This window comes from Lonchura striata, chromosome 37 (genome assembly GCF_050655825.1).
Source record: "Lonchura striata isolate lonStrDom1 chromosome 37, ASM5065582v1, whole genome shotgun sequence".
NCBI lineage: Eukaryota > Metazoa > Chordata > Aves > Passeriformes > Estrildidae > Lonchura > Lonchura striata.
The window spans coordinates 14,119,863-14,138,131 of NC_140739.1; the positions used below are offsets into that span (position 1 = coordinate 14,119,863).

General features: G+C 59.0%; 1 protein-coding gene and 1 non-coding gene across 2 annotated transcripts; both read right to left on the reverse strand.

Moving 5' to 3' along the window:
* Positions 1-356: 356 nt before the first annotated feature.
* On the reverse strand, positions 357-10,861 carry LOC146763969 (uncharacterized). The gene is made up of 10 exons (XM_085565713.1): positions 10,748-10,861; positions 10,253-10,314; positions 8,692-8,742; positions 8,230-8,391; positions 7,785-7,913; positions 6,932-7,020; positions 5,184-5,271; positions 3,368-4,602; positions 2,364-2,472; positions 357-808 (listed from the first exon to the last, which is right to left on the reverse strand). The coding sequence occupies exons 2-10, from the start codon at positions 10,301-10,303 to the stop codon at positions 500-502; spliced, it is 2,223 nt and encodes a 740-aa protein (XP_085421839.1). The 5' UTR covers positions 10,304-10,314; positions 10,748-10,861; the 3' UTR covers positions 357-499.
* A 4,622-nt stretch (positions 10,862-15,483) lies between these two features.
* TRNAS-GCU (transfer RNA serine (anticodon GCU)) lies at positions 15,484-15,565 on the reverse strand. Its single transcript has one exon. It is a non-coding gene; the product is annotated as a tRNA-Ser (tRNA).
* Positions 15,566-18,269: the final 2,704 nt, after the last annotated feature.

Consider the following 18,269-nt stretch of genomic DNA (forward strand, 5'->3'; position numbering starts at 1 on the left):
ATGGGTCCCTGGGTTTTTTGGGCTCAGTGGGATCTATAGATCTATAGGATCTATGGGGTTCCATGGGTCCCAGGGTTTCGTGGGCTCAGTGGGATCTATAGATCTATAGGATCTATGGGTCCCTGGGTTTTGTGGGCTCTGTGGGGTCTGTGGGCTCCGTGGGATCTATAGATCTATAGGATCTATGGGTCCCTGGGTTTTGTGGGCTCTGTGGGGTCTGTGGGCTCAGTGGGATCTATAGATCTATAGGATCTATGGGTCCCTGGGTTTTGTGGGCTCTGTGGGGTCTGTGGGCTCTATGGGATCTATAGATCTATAGGATCTATGGGGTTCCATGGGTCCATGGGTTTTGGGCTCAGTGGGATCTATAGATCTATAGGATCTATGGGGTTCCATGGGTTTTGTGGGCTCTGTGGGATCTATAGATCTATAGGATCTATAGGGTTCCATGGGTCCCTGGGTTTTGTGGGCTCTGTGGGGTCTGTGGGCTCTATGGGATCTATAGATCTATAGGATCTATGGGGTTCCATGGGTCCCTGGGTTTCGTGGGCTCCGTGGGATCTATAGATCTATAGGATCTATGGGTCCCTGGGTTTTGTGGGCTCTGTGGGTCGCACGTCCCCGCCGGGTCCCACCTGAGGCGCGCCCTGAGCGCCGCCACCTCCCGCGCGGCCGCCGCGGCGCCGGCCCCGGCCTCGTCCAGCTCCCGGCGCAGGCGGCGGCCCCGGGCCCGCGCCTCGGCCGCGCCCGCGGCCACCGCGGCCACCTGCGCGGCCAGGAGACGGCCCGCGGCCTCGCTGGCACGGGCCTGGGGACACGGGGACACGGGGGATGTTGGGGACAGCGAGGGGACTGGGGACACGGGGACACGGGGGACATTGGGGACAGCGAGGGGACTGGGGACACGGGGACACGGGGGATGTTGGGGACAGCGAGGGGACTGGGGACACGGGGACAGTGAGGGGACTGGGGACACGGGGACAGTGAGGGGACTGGGGACACGGGGACACGGGGGACATTGGGGACAGCGAGGGGACTGGGGACACGGGGACAGTGAGGGGACTGGGGACACGGGGACACTGGGGACATGGGGACAGTGAGGGGACTGGGGACACGGGGACACGGGGGATGTTGGGGACACTGGGGACATGGTGACACGGGGACACTGGGGACATTGGGGACAGCGAAGGGACTGGGGACACGGGGACACGGGGGGATGTTGGGGACAGCGAGGGGACTGGGGACACGGGGACAGCGAGGGGACTGGGGACACGGGGGGATGTTGGGGACAGCGAGGGGACTGGGGACATGGGGACAGTGAGGGGACTGGGGACACGGGGACAGCGAGGGAACTGGGGACACGGGGACACGGGGGACATTGGGGACAGCGAGGGGACTGGGGACACGGGGACACGGGGGACGTTGGGGACAGCGAGGGGACTGGGGACACGGGGACAGCGAGGGGACTGGGGACACGGGGACACGGGGGACGTTGGGGACAGCGAGGGGACTGGGGACACGGGGACACGGGGGATGTTGGGGACACTGGGGACTGGGGACACGGGGACACTGGGGACATTGGGGACAGCGAGGGGACTGGGGACACGGGGACACGGGGGGATGTTGGGGACAGCAAGGGGACTGGGGACATCGGGGACACTGGGGACATTGGGGACACGGGGACACGGGGGGATGTTGGGGACAGCGAGGGGACTGGGGACACGGGGACAGTGAGGGGACTGGGGGGGATTGGGGGGATTGGGGACATCGGGGACACGGGGACACCGGGGGACGTCGGGGACAGAGAGGGGACTGGGGACACGGGGACACTGGGGACATTGGGGACATCGGGGCACAGGGAGGACACGTGGGGACACAGAGGCTGTGTGGGACGGCAGGTGGCAGAGGATGACGGGAGGTGACAGACGGTGACAGTAGGTGACAACAGGTGACAATGAGTGACAGAGGGTGACACAGGTGACACAGGTGACACGGGTGACACACGGGTGACACGGGTGACACACAGGTGACACACAGGTGACACGGGTGACACGGGTGACACACAGGTGACACACAGGGTGACACGGGTGACTCTGTGGGTGCCCCAGGTGACACACGGGTGACACGGGTGACACACAGGTGACACACGGGTGACACGGGTGACACACAGGGTGACACAGGTGACACACGGGTGACACGCAGGTGACACACGGGTGACACAGGTGACACACAGGTGACACACAGGTGACACACAGGGTGACACGGGTGATACACGGGTGACACGGGTGACACACGGGTGACACGGGTGACACGGGTGACACGCAGGTGACACACGGGTGACACGGGTGACACACGTGTCCCACCTGCTGCCGGTAGCGCTCCCCCTGCAGCCGCTGCTCCTCGGCCTCGGCCGCCAGGAGCCGCAGGCGGCGCCCGGTGACACGCGCGGCACGGGCCAGCGCCAGGCGCGCCCTGCGGGACAGACCCGTGTCACCTGTGTCACCCTGTGTCACCCTGTGTCACCCACAGAGTCACCCGTGTCACGCACAGAGTCACCCGTGTCACCCTGTGTCACCCTGTGTCACCCACAGAGTCACCTGTGTCACCTGGGGCACCCACAGAGTCACCTGGGGCACCCTGTGTCACCTGTGTCACCCTGTGTCACCCACAGAGTCACCCGTGTCACCCTGTGTCACCCTGTGTCACCTGTGTCACCCTGTGTCACCCACAGAGTCACCTGTGTCACTCTTGCCACCCGTGGCCCCCCTACCCTGCGTGTCCCCCCTGTGTCCCCCTGTCCTCCTCCTGTCCCTGTCCCTCTGTCCCCCTGTCCCTGTCCCCCTGTCTTCCTCCTGTCCCCTGTCTCCCCCTGTCCCTGTCCCATCCCTGTCCCTCTGTCCCGTCCCTGTCCCTCTGTCCCTGTCCCTCTGTCCCATCCCTGTCCCTCTGTCCCGTCCCTGTCCCTCTGTCCCTGTCCCTCTGTCCCATCCCTGTCCCTCTGTCCCATCCCGTCCCTGTCCCTGTCCCTCTGTCCCTGTCCCTGTCCCTGTCCCTGTCCCTGTCCCTGTCCCTGTCCCTCTGTCCCTGTCCCTGTCCCTGTCCCTGTCCCTGTCCCTGTCCCTGTCCCTCTGTCCCTGTCCCTGTCCCTCTGTCCCTGTCCCTGTCCCTCTGTCCCGTCCCTGTCCCTCTGTCCCTGTCCCTCTGTCCCATCCCTGTCCCTCTGTCCCATCCCGTCCCTGTCCCTGTCCCTCTGTCCCTGTCCCTGTCCCTCTGTCCCATCCCTGTCCCTCTGTCCCATCCCGTCCCTGTCCCTGTCCCTCTGTCCCTGTCCCTCTGTCCCTGTCCCTCTGTCCCCCGGCGCTCTGACCCCTCCTCGCTCCGCAGCAGTTCCTGCAGGCGGGCGCAGCGGGCGCGCAGGGCGGGCTCGGCGCTCCCGGTGCTTATCCCGGTGCTTATCCCGGTTATCCCGGTTATCCCGGAGCTCCCGGTGCTTATCCCGGTGCTTATCCCGGTTATCCCGGTTATCCCGGAGCTCCCGGTGCTTATCCCGGTGCTTATCCTGGTTATCCCGGAGCTCCCGGTGCTTATCCCGGTGCTTATCCCGGTGCTTATCCTGGTTATCCCGGAGCTCCCGGTGCTTATCCCGGTGCTTATCCCGGTGCTTATCCCGGTTATCCCGGTTATCCCGGAGCTCCCGGTGCTTATCCCGGTGGTTATCCCGGTGGTTATCCCGGTTATCTCGGAGCTCCCGGTCATCCCGGTGGTTATCCTGGTGCTTATCCCGGTTATCTCGGAGCTCCCGGTCATCCCGGTGGTTATCCCAGTGCTTATCCCGGTGCTTATCCCGGTTATCCCGGAGCTCCCAGTGCTTATCCCGGTGCTTATCCCGGTGCTTATCCCGGTTATCTCGGAGCTCCCGGTCATCCCGGTGCTTATCCCGGTGCTTATCCCGGTGTTTATCCCGGTTGTTATCCCGGTTGTTATCCCGGTGGTTATCCCGGAGCTCCCAGTCATCCCGGTTGTTATCCCGGTGGTTATCCCGGTTGTTATCCCACTTATTCTGGTTGTTATCCCAGTGGTTATCCCGGTTATCCCGGCGCTCCCAGCTGTCCCGGTTATCCCGGTTGTTATCCTGCTGCTCCCGGTTATGCCGGTGGTCCAAGTTATCCCGGTTGTTATCCTGGTTGTTGTCCCAGTTGTTATCCTAGTTATCCCGGTGGTTATCCCGGTTATCCCGGCGCTCCCGGTTGTCCCGGTTATGCCGGTTGTCCTGGTTATCCTGGTCATCCCGGTTGTTATCCCAGTTGTCCCAGTTATCCCGGTTGTTATCCCGGTTGTTATCCCGGTTGTCCCGGTTATCCCGGTTGTTATCCCAGTTATCCCGGCTGTTCCGCTTATCCTGGTTGACCCGGTTGTCCCAATTATCCCGGTTGTTATCCCGGTTGTTATCCCGGTTGTCCCAGTTGTCGCGGTTGTTATCCCGGTTGTTATCCCAGTTGTTATCCCGGTTGTCCCAGTTGTCGCGGTTGTTATCCCGGTTGTTATCCCGGTTGTTATCCCGGGAGTCCCGGGGGGATCCCGGAGCTGCCGCAGCTCCTGCACCTGCGGGACAGGGTAGGGGACCGAGAGTGACACCTGTGCCACACCTGTGCACACCTGTGCCACCTGTGCCACTCCTGTGCACACCTGTGCCACCTGTGCACACCTGTGCCACACCTGTGCCACACCTGTGCCACCTGTGCTACACCTGTGCACACCTGTGCCACCTGTGCCACACCTGTGCCACCTGTGCCACACTTGTGCACACCTGTGCCACCTGTGCCACACCTGTGCACACCTGTGACACACCTGTGCACACCTGTGACACACCTGTGACACGTGTGCCACACCTGTGCCCACAGCACCCCATGGCACTCACACGTGTCCCCGTGGCACCCACACCTGTGCCCGTGTCCCCCCAGGTGTCCCCACCTGTCCCAGCCGCTGCCCCAGCTGCTCCCACAGGTCCCCCCAGGTGTGCCCAGCCGTGCCCAGCCGTGCCCAGGTGTGCCCAGGTGTGCCCAGGTGTGCCCAGGTGTGCCCAGGTGTGCCCAGCCGTGCCCATGTCCCCCCAGGTGTGCCCAGCCGTGCCCAGGTGTGCCCAGCCGTGCCCAGGTGTGCCCAGGTGTGCCAGCCGTGCCCACCTGTCCCAGCCGCTGCCGCAGGTCCCGGTTCTGCTCCCGCAGCTCCTCCAGCGCCGCCTGCAGCGCCGCGGGGTCACCGGCGGGGGCGCTGCGGGACACGGGGACATGGGGGGACATGTGGACACACCTGGGCACACCTGGGGACACCTGGGGATATCTGTGGACACCTGGGGACACCTGGGGGGACACCTGGGGGGACACCTGGGGACACCTGGGGACACCTAAGACACCTGGGGACACATGGGGACACCTGGGGGGACCTGGGGACATCGGGGACACCTGGGGACACCTGGGGGGACATGGGCACACCTGGGCACACCTGGGATACCTGGGGACATCTGGGGGGACATGGGACACACGGGGACACGGGGACACACGTGGGGACACCTGGGGACATAGAGAAGACATCTGGGGCCATGGGGACATCTGGGACACCTGGGGACACCTGGGACACACATGGGGGCAGCTGGGGACACACGTGAGGTCACCTGGGGAAACCTGGGGGACACCGGGGGACATGGGGACGCCTGGGGACAGCTAGGGACACCTGAGGGAACATGGGGACACCTGGGGACACATGGGGACACCTGGGGACATGGGAACACACATGAGGACACCTGGGACACCTGGGGGGACATGGGGGGACACGGGGACACCGGGGGACACCGGGGAGACACACCTGGGGACACCTGGGGACATCTGGGGCACACATGGGGACATGTGGGGATATGTGGGGACATCTGGGACATGGGGACACACATGGAGACACGTGGGGACACACATGGGGGCTATAGGGACACCTGGGACACCTGGGGACACCTGGGGACATCTGGGGACATCTGGGGACATCTGAGGACACCTGGGGACATCTGGGGGGACATGTGGACACACCTGGGGACACCTGGGGACATCTGGGGATATCTGGGGACACCTGGGGACATCTGGGGACATGGGGACATCTGGGACACCTGGGGACACCTGGGACACACATGGGGGCAGCTGGGGACACACGTGAGGTCACCTGGGGAAACCTGGGGGACACCGGGGGACATGGGGACGCCTGGGGACACCTGGGGACATCTGGGGATATCTGGGGACACATGGGGACACCTGGGGACATCTGGGGATATCTGGGGACACCTGGGGACATCTGGGGACATGGGGACATGGGGGACACACGTGGGGACACCTGGGGATACCTGGGGACACATGGGGACACCTGGGGACACCTGGGGACATCTGGGGATATCTGGGGACACCTGGGGACATCTGGGGACATCTGGGGGGACATGGGGACACACCTGGGGACACCTGGGGGAACATGGGGACACCTGGGGACACCTGGGGACATCTGGGGCACACATGGGGACATGTGGGGATATGTGGGGACATCTGGGACATGGGGACACACATGGAGACACGTGGGGACACACATGGGGGCTATAGGGACACCTGGGACACCTGGGGACACCTGGGGACATCTGGGGACATCTGGGGACATCTGGGGGGACATGGGGACACACCTGGGGACACCTGAGGGAACATGGGGACATGGGGGACACACATGGGGACACCTGGGGATACCTGGGGACACATGGGGATATCTGGGGACACCTGGGGACATAGAGGGGACACCTGGGGACACCTGGGGACACCTGGGGACACCTGGGGACCTATAGGGACCTATAGGGACCTCCAGGGGACCCACCGGGACCCCGGGCCGGGGTGGGGGGCGTGGCCGAGCTCACCTGGCGCGGGGGGCGTGGCCGAGCTCCGCCGCCGCCCGGTCCCGCTCCTGCTCCGCCCGGCGCCGGGACTGCTGGGCCGCCCGCACCGCCTGTGGGCGGGGCCGCAACGGAGCCACGCCCCCGGGCCACGCCCACCGGCCGCTCCAGCCCCGCCCATCGCCCAGTAGCCACACCCCCACAGCAATAGCCCCGCCCACAGGTTGTTAGAGCCCCGCCCATTGAAACGTAGCCCCGCCCACAGGATGTTATAGGCATGCCCATTGGACCTTAGTACCGCCCACAAGCTGCTATAGCCCCGCCCATTGTTCCTTAGCCCCGCCCATCGGCTGCTCTAGCCCCGCCCATCGCCCCGTAGCCACACCCCCACAGCAATAGCCCCGCCCCTTTGGCGCTTAGCCCCGCCCACGGGTTGTTAGAACCACGCCCATTGAAATGAAGCCACGCCACAGGATGTTATAGCCCCGCCCATCATTCCTTAGCGCCGCCCACAAACTGCTATAGCCCCGCCCATTTGCCCTTAGCCCCACCCACAGGATATTATAGCCCCGCCCATCATTCCTTAGCCCCGCCCACCGTCTCTTAGCCAATCTCACAGTTCCTTAGCCCCGCCCACAGTATCTTAGCCACGCCCACCGTTCCTTGGCCCCGTCTATCATTCCTTGGCCCCGCCCACCGTTCCTTAGCCCCGCCCACCGTTCATTAGCCCCGCCCACCGTTCCTTGGGCCCGCCCACAGTTTCTTAGCCACTCCCACCGTCTCTTAGCCCCGCCCACCGATCCTTAGCCCCGCCCACCGCTCCTTGCCCCTGCCCACCGTCTCTTGGCCCCGCCCACCGCTCCCTGGCCCCGCCCACCTGCCGCAGCCGCTCCAGCTCCGCCCCCCGGGCCCGGCACTCCGACTCCGCCTCCCGCGCCCGCAGCTCCGCCCCGGCCTTGGCGGCCCGAGCGGCCTCCAGCTCCGCCCACAGCGCCCGCCCCGCCTCCTGCAGAGGGGCGGGGTCACGGCGGGCCACGCCCACACCCGGCCACGCCCAATGACCCACCACCCTCAGGCTACGCCCCCTTTAAGACAAGCCACGCCTCCTTCACGCGATCCTAGCCACACCCACCATGACCCCGCCCACTCCAGAGGCTCCACCCCCTCAGGCCACGCCCCACATGGCCCCGCCTATTTCGCAGACCACGCCCCGGCCACGCCCAATTTGCCCCACCCAATCCACAGGCTCCTCCCCCACAGGCCACGCCCCTTCCCCTCACCTGTCCCAGGCCACGCCCCCTCCACCCCCAGGCCCCGCCCACCTGCTGCAGCCGCAGCCGCTCATTGGCCCGGTCCAGCGCCCGACAGGCTCCGCCCACCCGGGCCTGGGCTCCGCCCACCGCCATCTCCAGCGCGCGCAGGGCCCCGCCCTCCAGCAGGCTCCGCCCCCTTTCCGCCTCCAGGCTCCGCCCCAGCGCCGCCACCTGATTGGGCAGGGCGTGATTGACGGCGCCACGCTCCGCCCCCACGGTGCCCCCATGCCCCTCCCACCTGGGTGATTGACAGCAGCGTGCCCCGCCCCCCTCCTCGGTGAGGGGCGGTGCCTGGTTGTGATTGGCAGGCGCTGGCCACGCCCCTCCCCGCAAGCCACGCCCCTTCCTCGGTGAGGGGCGGGATCTGGATGTGATTGACAGGTGCTGGCCACGCCCCTCCCAGCAAGCCACGCCCCCTCCCTGGTGAGGGGCGGGGTCTGGATGTGATTGACAGGAGTTGGCCCCGCCCACCTGGCGGCTGAGGTCCCGCAGCTCCGCCTCCAGGTCCCGCCGGCGCTGCGCCTGTGGGGGGGAGGTCGGGGGTCCCAAAATCCACAGGGGGTCCCAAAATCTGGGGAACCCCAAAATCCAGGGGGTCCCAAAATCCACAGGGGGTCCCAAAATCCAGCGTTCCCCGAATCCAGGGGGTCCCAAAATCCGCAGGGGGTCCCAAAATCCGGGGAACCCCAAAATCCACAGGGGGTCCCAAAATCCAGCGTTCCCCGAATCCAGGGGTCCCAAAATCCAGGGGGATCGAAATCCGGGGGATCACAAAATCCTGAGAGTCCCAAAATCTGAGGCGTCCCAAAATCTGGGGCTTCCTAAAATCCGGGGGGGTCCCAAAATCCGGGAGATCCCAAAATCCAGAGGGGTCCCCAAAATCCAGAGGTGTCCCAAAATCCAGAGGGATCCCAAAATCCGGGACCCAGGTCTTTGGGGGGGTCCCAGATCTTTCGGGGGGTTCTCAGATATTTGGGGGGTCCCAATTTTTGGGGGGGACACACATCTTTCGGGGGGGGGTCCCAGGACTTTGGGGGGACCCAATTTTTTTGGGGGTCCCAGATCTTTGGGGGGGGGGAGGTCACAGATATTTGGGGGGTCTCAAATTTTTGGGGGGGTCCCAGGTCTTTGTGGGGTCTCAGATACCCGGGGGGGGTCTCAGATCTTTCGGGGAGTCCCAGATATTTGGGGGGGTCCCAAATCTTTGGGGGGGTCTCAGATCTTTGGGGGACCCCGAAGTCTGAGGGGTCCCAGAAGGTTGCCTGGAATCTGGGTGGGGGGCTTTACTTTTGGGGGGTCCCAAAATCTGGAGGGTCCCAAAATCTGGGGGGTCCCCGGGATGTCCAGGGGGTCCCCAAAATGTGGGGGGTCCCCAAATGTGGGGGGTCCCCGGGATGTCCCGGGGGTCCCCAGGATGAGTTTGGGGGGCTCGGGGGGATGGGGGGGAAGTGTCCGTTCCCACGGGGGGGGGAAGGGGGTCCCAGGGCTCCGGGTGGCCGTGTCCCTGTCCCCGTGTCCCTGTCCCTGTCCCTGTCCCTGTCCCTGTCCCTGTCCCTGTCCCTGTCCCTGTCCCTCTGTCCCTGTCGCTGTCCCCGTGTCGCTGTCGCTGTCCCCTCCCCTCTGTCCCTGTCCCTTTGTCGCTGTCCCTTTGTCCCTGTCCCTTTGTCGCTGTCCCCGCCCCGTGCCCCAATTCCAGCCCGGGGGCCGCGGAGGGGGCGCGGGGGTCCCCGGCCAAGGGCGGGGGGAGGGGCTGGGACCCCCCAAAAAACGCCGGGACCCCCCCAGGGACCCCCGGGACCCCCCCAGGGACCCCCGGGACCCCCCAAAAAACGCCGGGACCCCCCAGGGACCCCCGGGACCCCCCCAGGGCTCACCTGGGGGTCCCTCCCCACATTTTGGGGTCCCTCCCCACATTTGGGGGTCCCTCCCTCACCTGGGGGTCCCTCCCCACATTTTGGGGTCCCTCCCCACATTTAGGGGTCCCTCCCCACATTTTGGGGTCCCTCCCCACACTTGGGGGTCCCCCCCTCACCTGTGCCAGCCGGGGGGCGCTGCCTTGTCCCCCGCTGTCCCCCGCGTCCATCCCGGCGCAATCTGGGGGCAGCAGAGACCCCTCCCCAAAATCCGCCTGCGACCCCTGCCCACCCCCGCAGCTCCGGGCGAGCTTTTTTTGGGGGGGAAGATCGGGGGTCCCCGGGATCCCACCCTGAGGGGGGGATTTTGTGCCCCCTGCCACCTTGGGGGGGATTTTGTGCCCCCTGCCCACCCTGAGGGGGGGATTTTGTGCCCCCTGCCCACCCTGCTGGGGGGTTTGTGCCCCCTGCCCACCCTGAGGGGGGGATTTTGTGCCCCCTGCCCACCCACCCTTGAGGGGATTTTGTGCCCCCTGCCCACCTTGGGGGAGTTTGTGCCCCCTGCCCACCCTGCTGGGGGGTTTGTGACCCCTGCCCACCCTGATGGGGGAATTTTGTGCCCCCCGCCCACCTTGGGGGGATTTTGTGCCCCCTGCCCACCCCGTGCCCCTCACCTGCCGGTCCCGCTGCCTCTGCCGGTCTCGCCGCGGTCACGGGTGGCACTGATGGTGGCACCGCGGGTGGCACCGATGGTGGCACCGATGGTGGCACCGATGGTGGCACCGCGGGTGGCACCGATGGTGGCACCGATGGTGGCACCGATGGTGGCACCGCGGGTGGCACCGCGTCCCTCCCCGCGGGCGGCTCCGTTCGGCTCCAGCGGCTCCGGGGCCGCGCCCGCCCCGAGCGGCCGCGGGTTTCGGGCACCGCCCCGGGACACGGCGGGGCGGGGTGGCACCCGCGCCCGGGGCACCCCAAAATTTGGGTGGCACCCCCGCCCGGGGCACAGGGTGCCAGGGCACCCCGGAATTTGGGTGGCACCCCCGCCCGGGGCACAGGGTGCCAGGGAAACACAAAATTTGGGTGGCACTCCCGCCCGGGGCACAGGGTGCCAGGGCACCCCAAAATTTGGGTGGCACCCCCGCCCGGGGCACAGGCTGCCAGGGCACCTCAAAACTTCAGTGGCACCCCCACCCGGGAGACAAAGGGTGCCACGATACCCCGGAATTTGGGTGGCACCCCCGCCCGGGGCACAGGGTGCCAGGGAAACCCAAAATTTGGGTGGCACCCCCACATAAGGGGACTCTGTGTGCCAGGGCACCCCAAAACTTCAGTGGCACCCCCACGCGAGGGTGCCAGGATACCCTGGAATTTGGGTGGCACCCCCGCCCAGGGCACAGGGTGCCAGGGAAACCCAAAATTTGGGTGGCACCCCCACATAAGGGGAAACAAGTGACACAGGACACCCAAAATTTGGGTGGCACCCTCGCCCGAGGGGACACAGGTGAAACAGGACACCCAGAATTTGGGTGCCACCCTTCCTGAGGGGACACAGGTGTGCCAGGGCACCCCAAAATTTGGGTGGCACTCCCGCCCGGGGGGACACAGTGTGCCAAGGCACCCCAAAATTTGGGTGTCACCCCCATCCGAGGGGTCACAGATGTGCCAGGAGGCCCCAAAATTTGGGTGATACCCCCACATAAGGGGACACAAGTGACCCATGGCACCCCAAAATTTGGGTGTCCCCCCCGCCCGGGGCACAGGGTGCCAGGGAACCCCAAAATTTGGGTGCCACCCCCTCCTGAGGGGATATAGAGTCCCAGGACACCCCAAAATTTCGGTGCCACCCTTCCCGAGGGGACACAGTGTCCAGGGTACCCCAAAATTTGGGTGTCACCCCCATCCGAGGGGACACAGGGTGCCAGGGCACCCCAAAATTTCAGTGCCACTCCCATCTGGGAGGACAGGTGACACAGGACACCCCAAAATTTGGGTGTCACCCCCACCCCAGGGGACGAAGTCCCAGGACACCCCAAAATTTCAGTGCCACCCCCACCTGAGGGGACACAGGTGACACAGGACACCCAAAATTTTGGTGCCACCCCTTCTTGAGGGGACACAGTGTGCCAGGGCACCCCAAAATTTGGGTGTCACCCTTGTTTGAGAGGTCACAGGTGACACAGGACACCCCAAAATTTCAGTGCCACCCCCACCTGAGGGGACCCAGGTGACACAGGACACCCAAAATTTCAGTGCCACCCCCACCTGAGGGGACACAGGTGACACAGGACACCCAAAATCTGGGTGCCACCCCCGCCCAAGGGTCGCAGGTTTTGGGGTCACTGCGGATTTCGGGAGCCGGTTTTGGGGCGCGGCCCCGGAATTGGGGAGCGGCCGGGGGAGGGGCGGGGCTGGAGGGAACAGCCGGGACGGCGCTGTGACGTCACCTGTGACGTCACCGTGATGTCACCTGTGATGTCACCTGAGGAGTCAAGGTGGGTCCACATGGATGGAGATGGACCACGAGGGATGGACGTGGATCACCGTGGATCTACAGGGGTCAACAGGAATCAACGTGGGCCAACATGGATGGAGATGGACCAAGGTGGACCAACGTGGGTCGGCATGGATGGAGATGGACCACAAGGAATGGACATGGATCACCATGGATGGACAGGGGTCAACGAGTCAAGGTGGGTCCACAGGGATGGATGGATGGACATGGTCCAAGAGGAGTCAAGGTGGGTCCACATGGATCAAGATGGACCACAAGGGATGAACATGGATCAGCATGGATTGACAGGGTCAATGTGTCAACGTGGGTCATCATGGATGGAGATGGATCCAGATGGACCAAGAGGAGTCAAGGTGGGTCGGCATGGATGGAGATGGACCACAAGGAATGGACATGGATCACTGTGGATCAGGAGGAGTCAACAGGAATCAGAGCGGGTCAGCATGGATGGACACGGGACATCATGGGTCAGGAGGAGTCACGGTGGGCCAACATGGATCGTGATGTACCACAAGGGATGGACATGGATCACCGTGGATCTACAGGGGTCAACAAGTCAACGTGCACCAACATGGATGGAGATGGATCAAGATGGACCAAGAGGAGTCAAGGTGGGTCGGCATGGATGGACGTGGACCATCATGGGACAGGAGCAGTCATGGTGGGTCCACATGGATGGATGAGGGTCATCATTGGCCAAGAGGAGTCAGTGTGGGCCATCATGGATGGAGATGGACCACAAGGAATGGACATGGATCACCATGGGTGGACAGGGGTCAACTAGTCAAGGTGGGTCCACAGGGATGGATGGATGGACATGGTCCAAGAGGAGTCAAGGTGGGTCCACATGGATCAAGATGGACCACAAGGGATGAACATGGATCAGCATGGATCAAGTGGGGTCAACGTGTCAACATGCGCCAACATGGATGGAGATGGATCACAAGGAATGGACATGGATCACCACGGATGGACAGCGGTCAACTAGTCAAGGTGGGTCCACAGGGATGGATGGATGGACATGGTCCAAGAGGAGTTAATGTGGGTCCACATGGATCATGATGGACCACAAGCAATGGACATGGATCATTGTGGATCGACAGGGTCAATGTGTCAATGTGGGTCATCATGGATGGAGATGGATCAAGATGGACCAAGAGGAGTCAATGTGGGCCAACATGGATGGAGATGGACCACAAGGAGTGAACATGGATCACCGTGGATCAGAGGAGTCAACAGGAATCAATGAGCACCAACATGGATGGAGATGGATCAAGATGGACCAAGAGGAGTCAAGGTGGGTCGGCATGGATGGACGTGGACCATCATGGGCCAGGAGCAGTCATGGTGGGTTCATATGGATGGATGAGGGTCATCATTGGCCAAGAGGAGTCAGTGTGGGCCATCATGGATGGAGATGGACCACAAGGAATGGACATGGATCACCATGGGTGGACAGGGGTCAACGAGTCAATGTGGGTCCACAGGGATGGAGATGGATCAAGATGGACCAAGAGGAGTCAAGGTGGGCCAACATGGATGGAGATGGACCACGAAGAGTGAACATGGATGGTGATGGACCACAAGGGATGAACCGTGGATCTACAGGGTCAACATGTCAACGCGTGTCATCATGGATGGCCGTGGACCATCATGGGCCAGGAGGAGCCAAGGTGGGCCACCATGGATGGAGACGTTCCTCACGGGGTCTCTGTGAGGGTGGGTAGGGGGGTCCAGCTCCGTGGGGGTCCCTATGGGGTCAGTGGGGACTTTGGGGTCCCCATGGGGATTTTTTTGGGAATTTTGGGGGAATTTTCCCCAAAAATTGGGGATTTCACCCCCAAAATTGGGAATTTTCCCCCAAAAATTGGGGATTACACCCCCAAAATTGGGAATTTTTCCCCCAAAAATTGGGGATTTCACCCCCAAAATTGGGAATTTTCCCCCAAAAATCGGGGATTTCAGCCCCAAAATTAGGATTTTTTCGCCAAAAATGGGGAATTTCCAGTTTTTCCCCCCAAAAGTCTCTTCCTGACAAGGGTGGGGTTGGAGGGTTTGGGATCACCCCAAAAATCGGGGATTGAACCAAAAAAATGTTGGATTTCACCCAAAAATCAGGAACTGAACCCCCAAAATCGAGGCTTGAAATCCGAAAGTTGGGAATTTTTCCCCAAAAATTGGGAATTTCTCCCCGAAAATCGGGGATTGAACCCCAAAAATCAGGGATTTCACCCCAGAAATCGTCTCCGGGGATTGCAGGATTTGGGATCACCCCAAAAATCGGGAATTTTGGTTTTTTACCCCCAAAATTGGCTCGCGATGAGGGTGGGATTGGAGGGTTTGGGATCACCCCAAAAATCGAGGATTGGACCCCAAAAATCGGGGATTGAACCTGAAAAATCGGAGCATGAACCCCAAAAATCGGAGTTTTAACCCCAAAAATCGGGGATTTGATCCCAGAAATCGGGGATTGAATCCCAAAAATTGTGCATTTTCCCCCCAAATTCGGAGCATGAATCCCAAAAATCAGAGTTTTAACCCCCAAAATCGGGGATTTGATCCCAAAAATACAGGGTTGAACCCGAAAATGAGGAATTTCACCCAAAAATCGGGGATTTCACCCAAAAATCGGGGAAGGAACCCCGAAGTTGCGGATTTCACCCCCAAAATTGCGATTTTTTCCGTTATAAAGCAGAGTTTCGGGTTTTTCCTCCCAAAAATCTCTTCCCGACCAGGGTGGGATTGGAACCCAGACGTGCAGAGCACAATGGAAGAGCAAAAAAAAAAGGGAATTTTGGTGGTTTTCACCCCAAAAAATCCCCTCGGGGGGTTCCGGGCTTTGGGATCACCCCAGAGAAGCAGAAAATGTCGGATTTTCACCCAAAAGGCTCCTCCCGACGAGGGTGGGATTCGAACCCACGCGTGCAGAGCACAATGGATTAGCAGTCCATCGCCTTAACCACTCGGCCACCTCGTCCGCGGCTGCGCGGCCGCGCCCCGCGCCCATAGGCTGCTCAAGGGGGCGTGGCCAGCGGGGGGCGGGGTCAGAAAGGGGCGGGGCCATGTTGAGGGCGGGGCCAGGGCGGGTCTGCGGGGGCTGCGGGTTCGAATCCCGGCCCGGGAGGATCGGGGCCAAAATCCGCTTTTTTAGCCCAAATCTACCCAAATTTTCGCTTTTTTAATCCCAAATTTATCCTACATTTATCACAAATTTTATTTGTTAATCCCAAATTTACCCAAATTTATCCCAAATTTATCCCAAATTTTCTCTTTTTTAGCCCAAATTTAGCCCAAATTTTTGTCTTTTTTAGTCTAAATTTATCCCAAATTTACCCCAAATTTCCTCTTTTTTACCCCAAATTTATCCAAATTTATCCCAAATTTTCTCCTTTTTAACCCAAATTTTCTTTTTTAGCCCAAATTTATCCAAATTTCTCTTTTTTAGCCCAAATTTATCCCAAATTTATCCCAAATTTACCCCAAATTTCTCTTTTTTAGCCCAAATTTATCCAAAATTTTCTCTTTTTAACCCAAATTTATCCCAAATTTTCATTTTTTAGCCCAAATTTACCCAAATTTATCCCAAATTTTCTTTTTTAGCCCAAATTTATCCCAAATTTTCTTTTTTAACCCAAATTTTCCCCAAATTTCTCTTTTTTAGCCCAAATTTAGCCAAATTTTTCTCTTTTTAGCCCAAATTTATCCAAAATGTATCTTTTTAAGCCAAATTTCTCTTTTTTAGACCAAATTTATCCAAATTTCTCTTTTTTAGCCGGAATTTATCCCAAATTTTCTCTTTTTTATCCCAAACTTTTTTCCAATTTTCTCTTTTTTTTCCCCAATTTTATTTTTTACCAATTTTCTCTTTTTTATCCCAATTTTGTCCTTTTCCCCCCAAATTTTCTCTTTTTTATCCCAAATTATTTTTATTTCCCCCCATTTTTCTCCTTTTTATCCCAAATTTTTCCTTTTTTTTTTTTTTTTTTCATATTTTCCTCTTTTTAATCCAATTTTTTCGGTTTTTTCCCCAATTTTCTGGGTTTTATCCCAATTTTTTGGGGTGGAATTTGGGGATTTGGGGGTAAAATTCGGAGATTTTTGGGCTGAAATTTGAGAATTTGGGCTGGAATTTGGGAATTTCGGGGTGAAAATGGAAAAATTTGGGGTGGAAAATTGAGGAATTGGGCTGAAATATGGAGATTTTTGGGGTGAAAATTGGGAATTTTGGGGTAAAAATGTGAAAATTTGGGGTGAAAATGGAACATTTTGGGGTGAAATTTGGAGATTTTGGGATTGAATTTTAGGGTTTGGGGTGAAAATTGGGAATTTTGGGGTGAAATTTGGAGATTTCCCCTTTTTGGGAAGGGAAATTTGGGATTTTTGGGATTTCCCATTTTTGGGAGATGGAAATTCGGGATTTTTGGAATTTTCCCTTTCCTGGAAGATGGAAATTTGGGATTTTGGCATTTTGGGAGATGGAAATTCGGGAATTTTGGGATTTCCCATTTTCGGGGAGGGGAAATTTGGGATTTTTGGGATTTCCAATTTTTGGGGAGGGGAAATTCGGTATTTTTGGGATTTCCGATTTTTGGGGAAGGGAAATTCGGGATTTTTTGGAATTTCCCATTTTTGGGAGATGGAAATTCGGGATTTTTGGTATTTCCCATTTTTGGGGAAGGGAAATTCGGGATTTTTGGGATTTCCAATTTTTGGGGAGGGGAAATTCGGTATTTTTGGGATTTCCGATTTTTGGGGAAGGGAAATTCGGGATTTTTGGGATTTCCCATTTTTAGGGAAGGGAAATTCGGTATTTTTGGGATTTCCCATTTTTGGGAGATGGAAATTCGGGATTTTTGGGATTTCCCATTTTTGGGAAAGGAAATTCGGAATTTTTGGGATTTCCCATTTTTGGGGAAGGGAAATTCGGTATTTTTGGTATTTCTCATTTTTGGGGAAGGGAAATTCGGTATTTTTGGGATTTCCAATTTTTGGGAAGGGAAATTCGGTATTTTTGGGATTTTCGATTTTTGGGATTTCTGATTTTTGGGGAAAGGAAATTCGGTATTTTTGGGATTTCTGATTTTTGGGAGATGGAAATTTGGGATTTTTGGGATTTCCCATTTTTAGGGAGGGGAAATTCAGGATTTTTGGAATTTTCCCTTTCCTGGAAGATGGAAATTTGGGATTTTGGCATTTTGGGAGATGGAAATTCGGTATTTTTGGGATTTCCCATTTTTGGGGAGGCGAAATTCAGGATTTTTGGAATTTCGGATTTTTGGGAGATGGAAATTTGGGATTTTTGGGATTTCCGATTTTTGGGGAAGGGAAATTTGGGATTTTTTGTATTTCCCATTTTCGGGGTGGGGAAATTCGGGATTTTTGGGGTTTCCTATTTTTGGGGAAGGGAAATTTGGGATTTTTGGGATTTCCGATTTTTGGGGAGGGGAAATTCGGGATTTTTGGGATTTCTGATTTTTGGGGAGGGGAAATTTGGGATTTTTGGGATTTCCGATTTTTGGGGAAGGGAAATTCGGTATTTTTGGGATTTCTGATTTTTGGGAGATGGAAATTTGGGATTTTTGGGATTTCCCATTTTTAGGGAGGGGAAATTCAGGATTTTTGGAATTTTCCCTTTCCTGGAAGATGGAAATTTGGAATTTTGGCATTTTGGGAGATGGAAA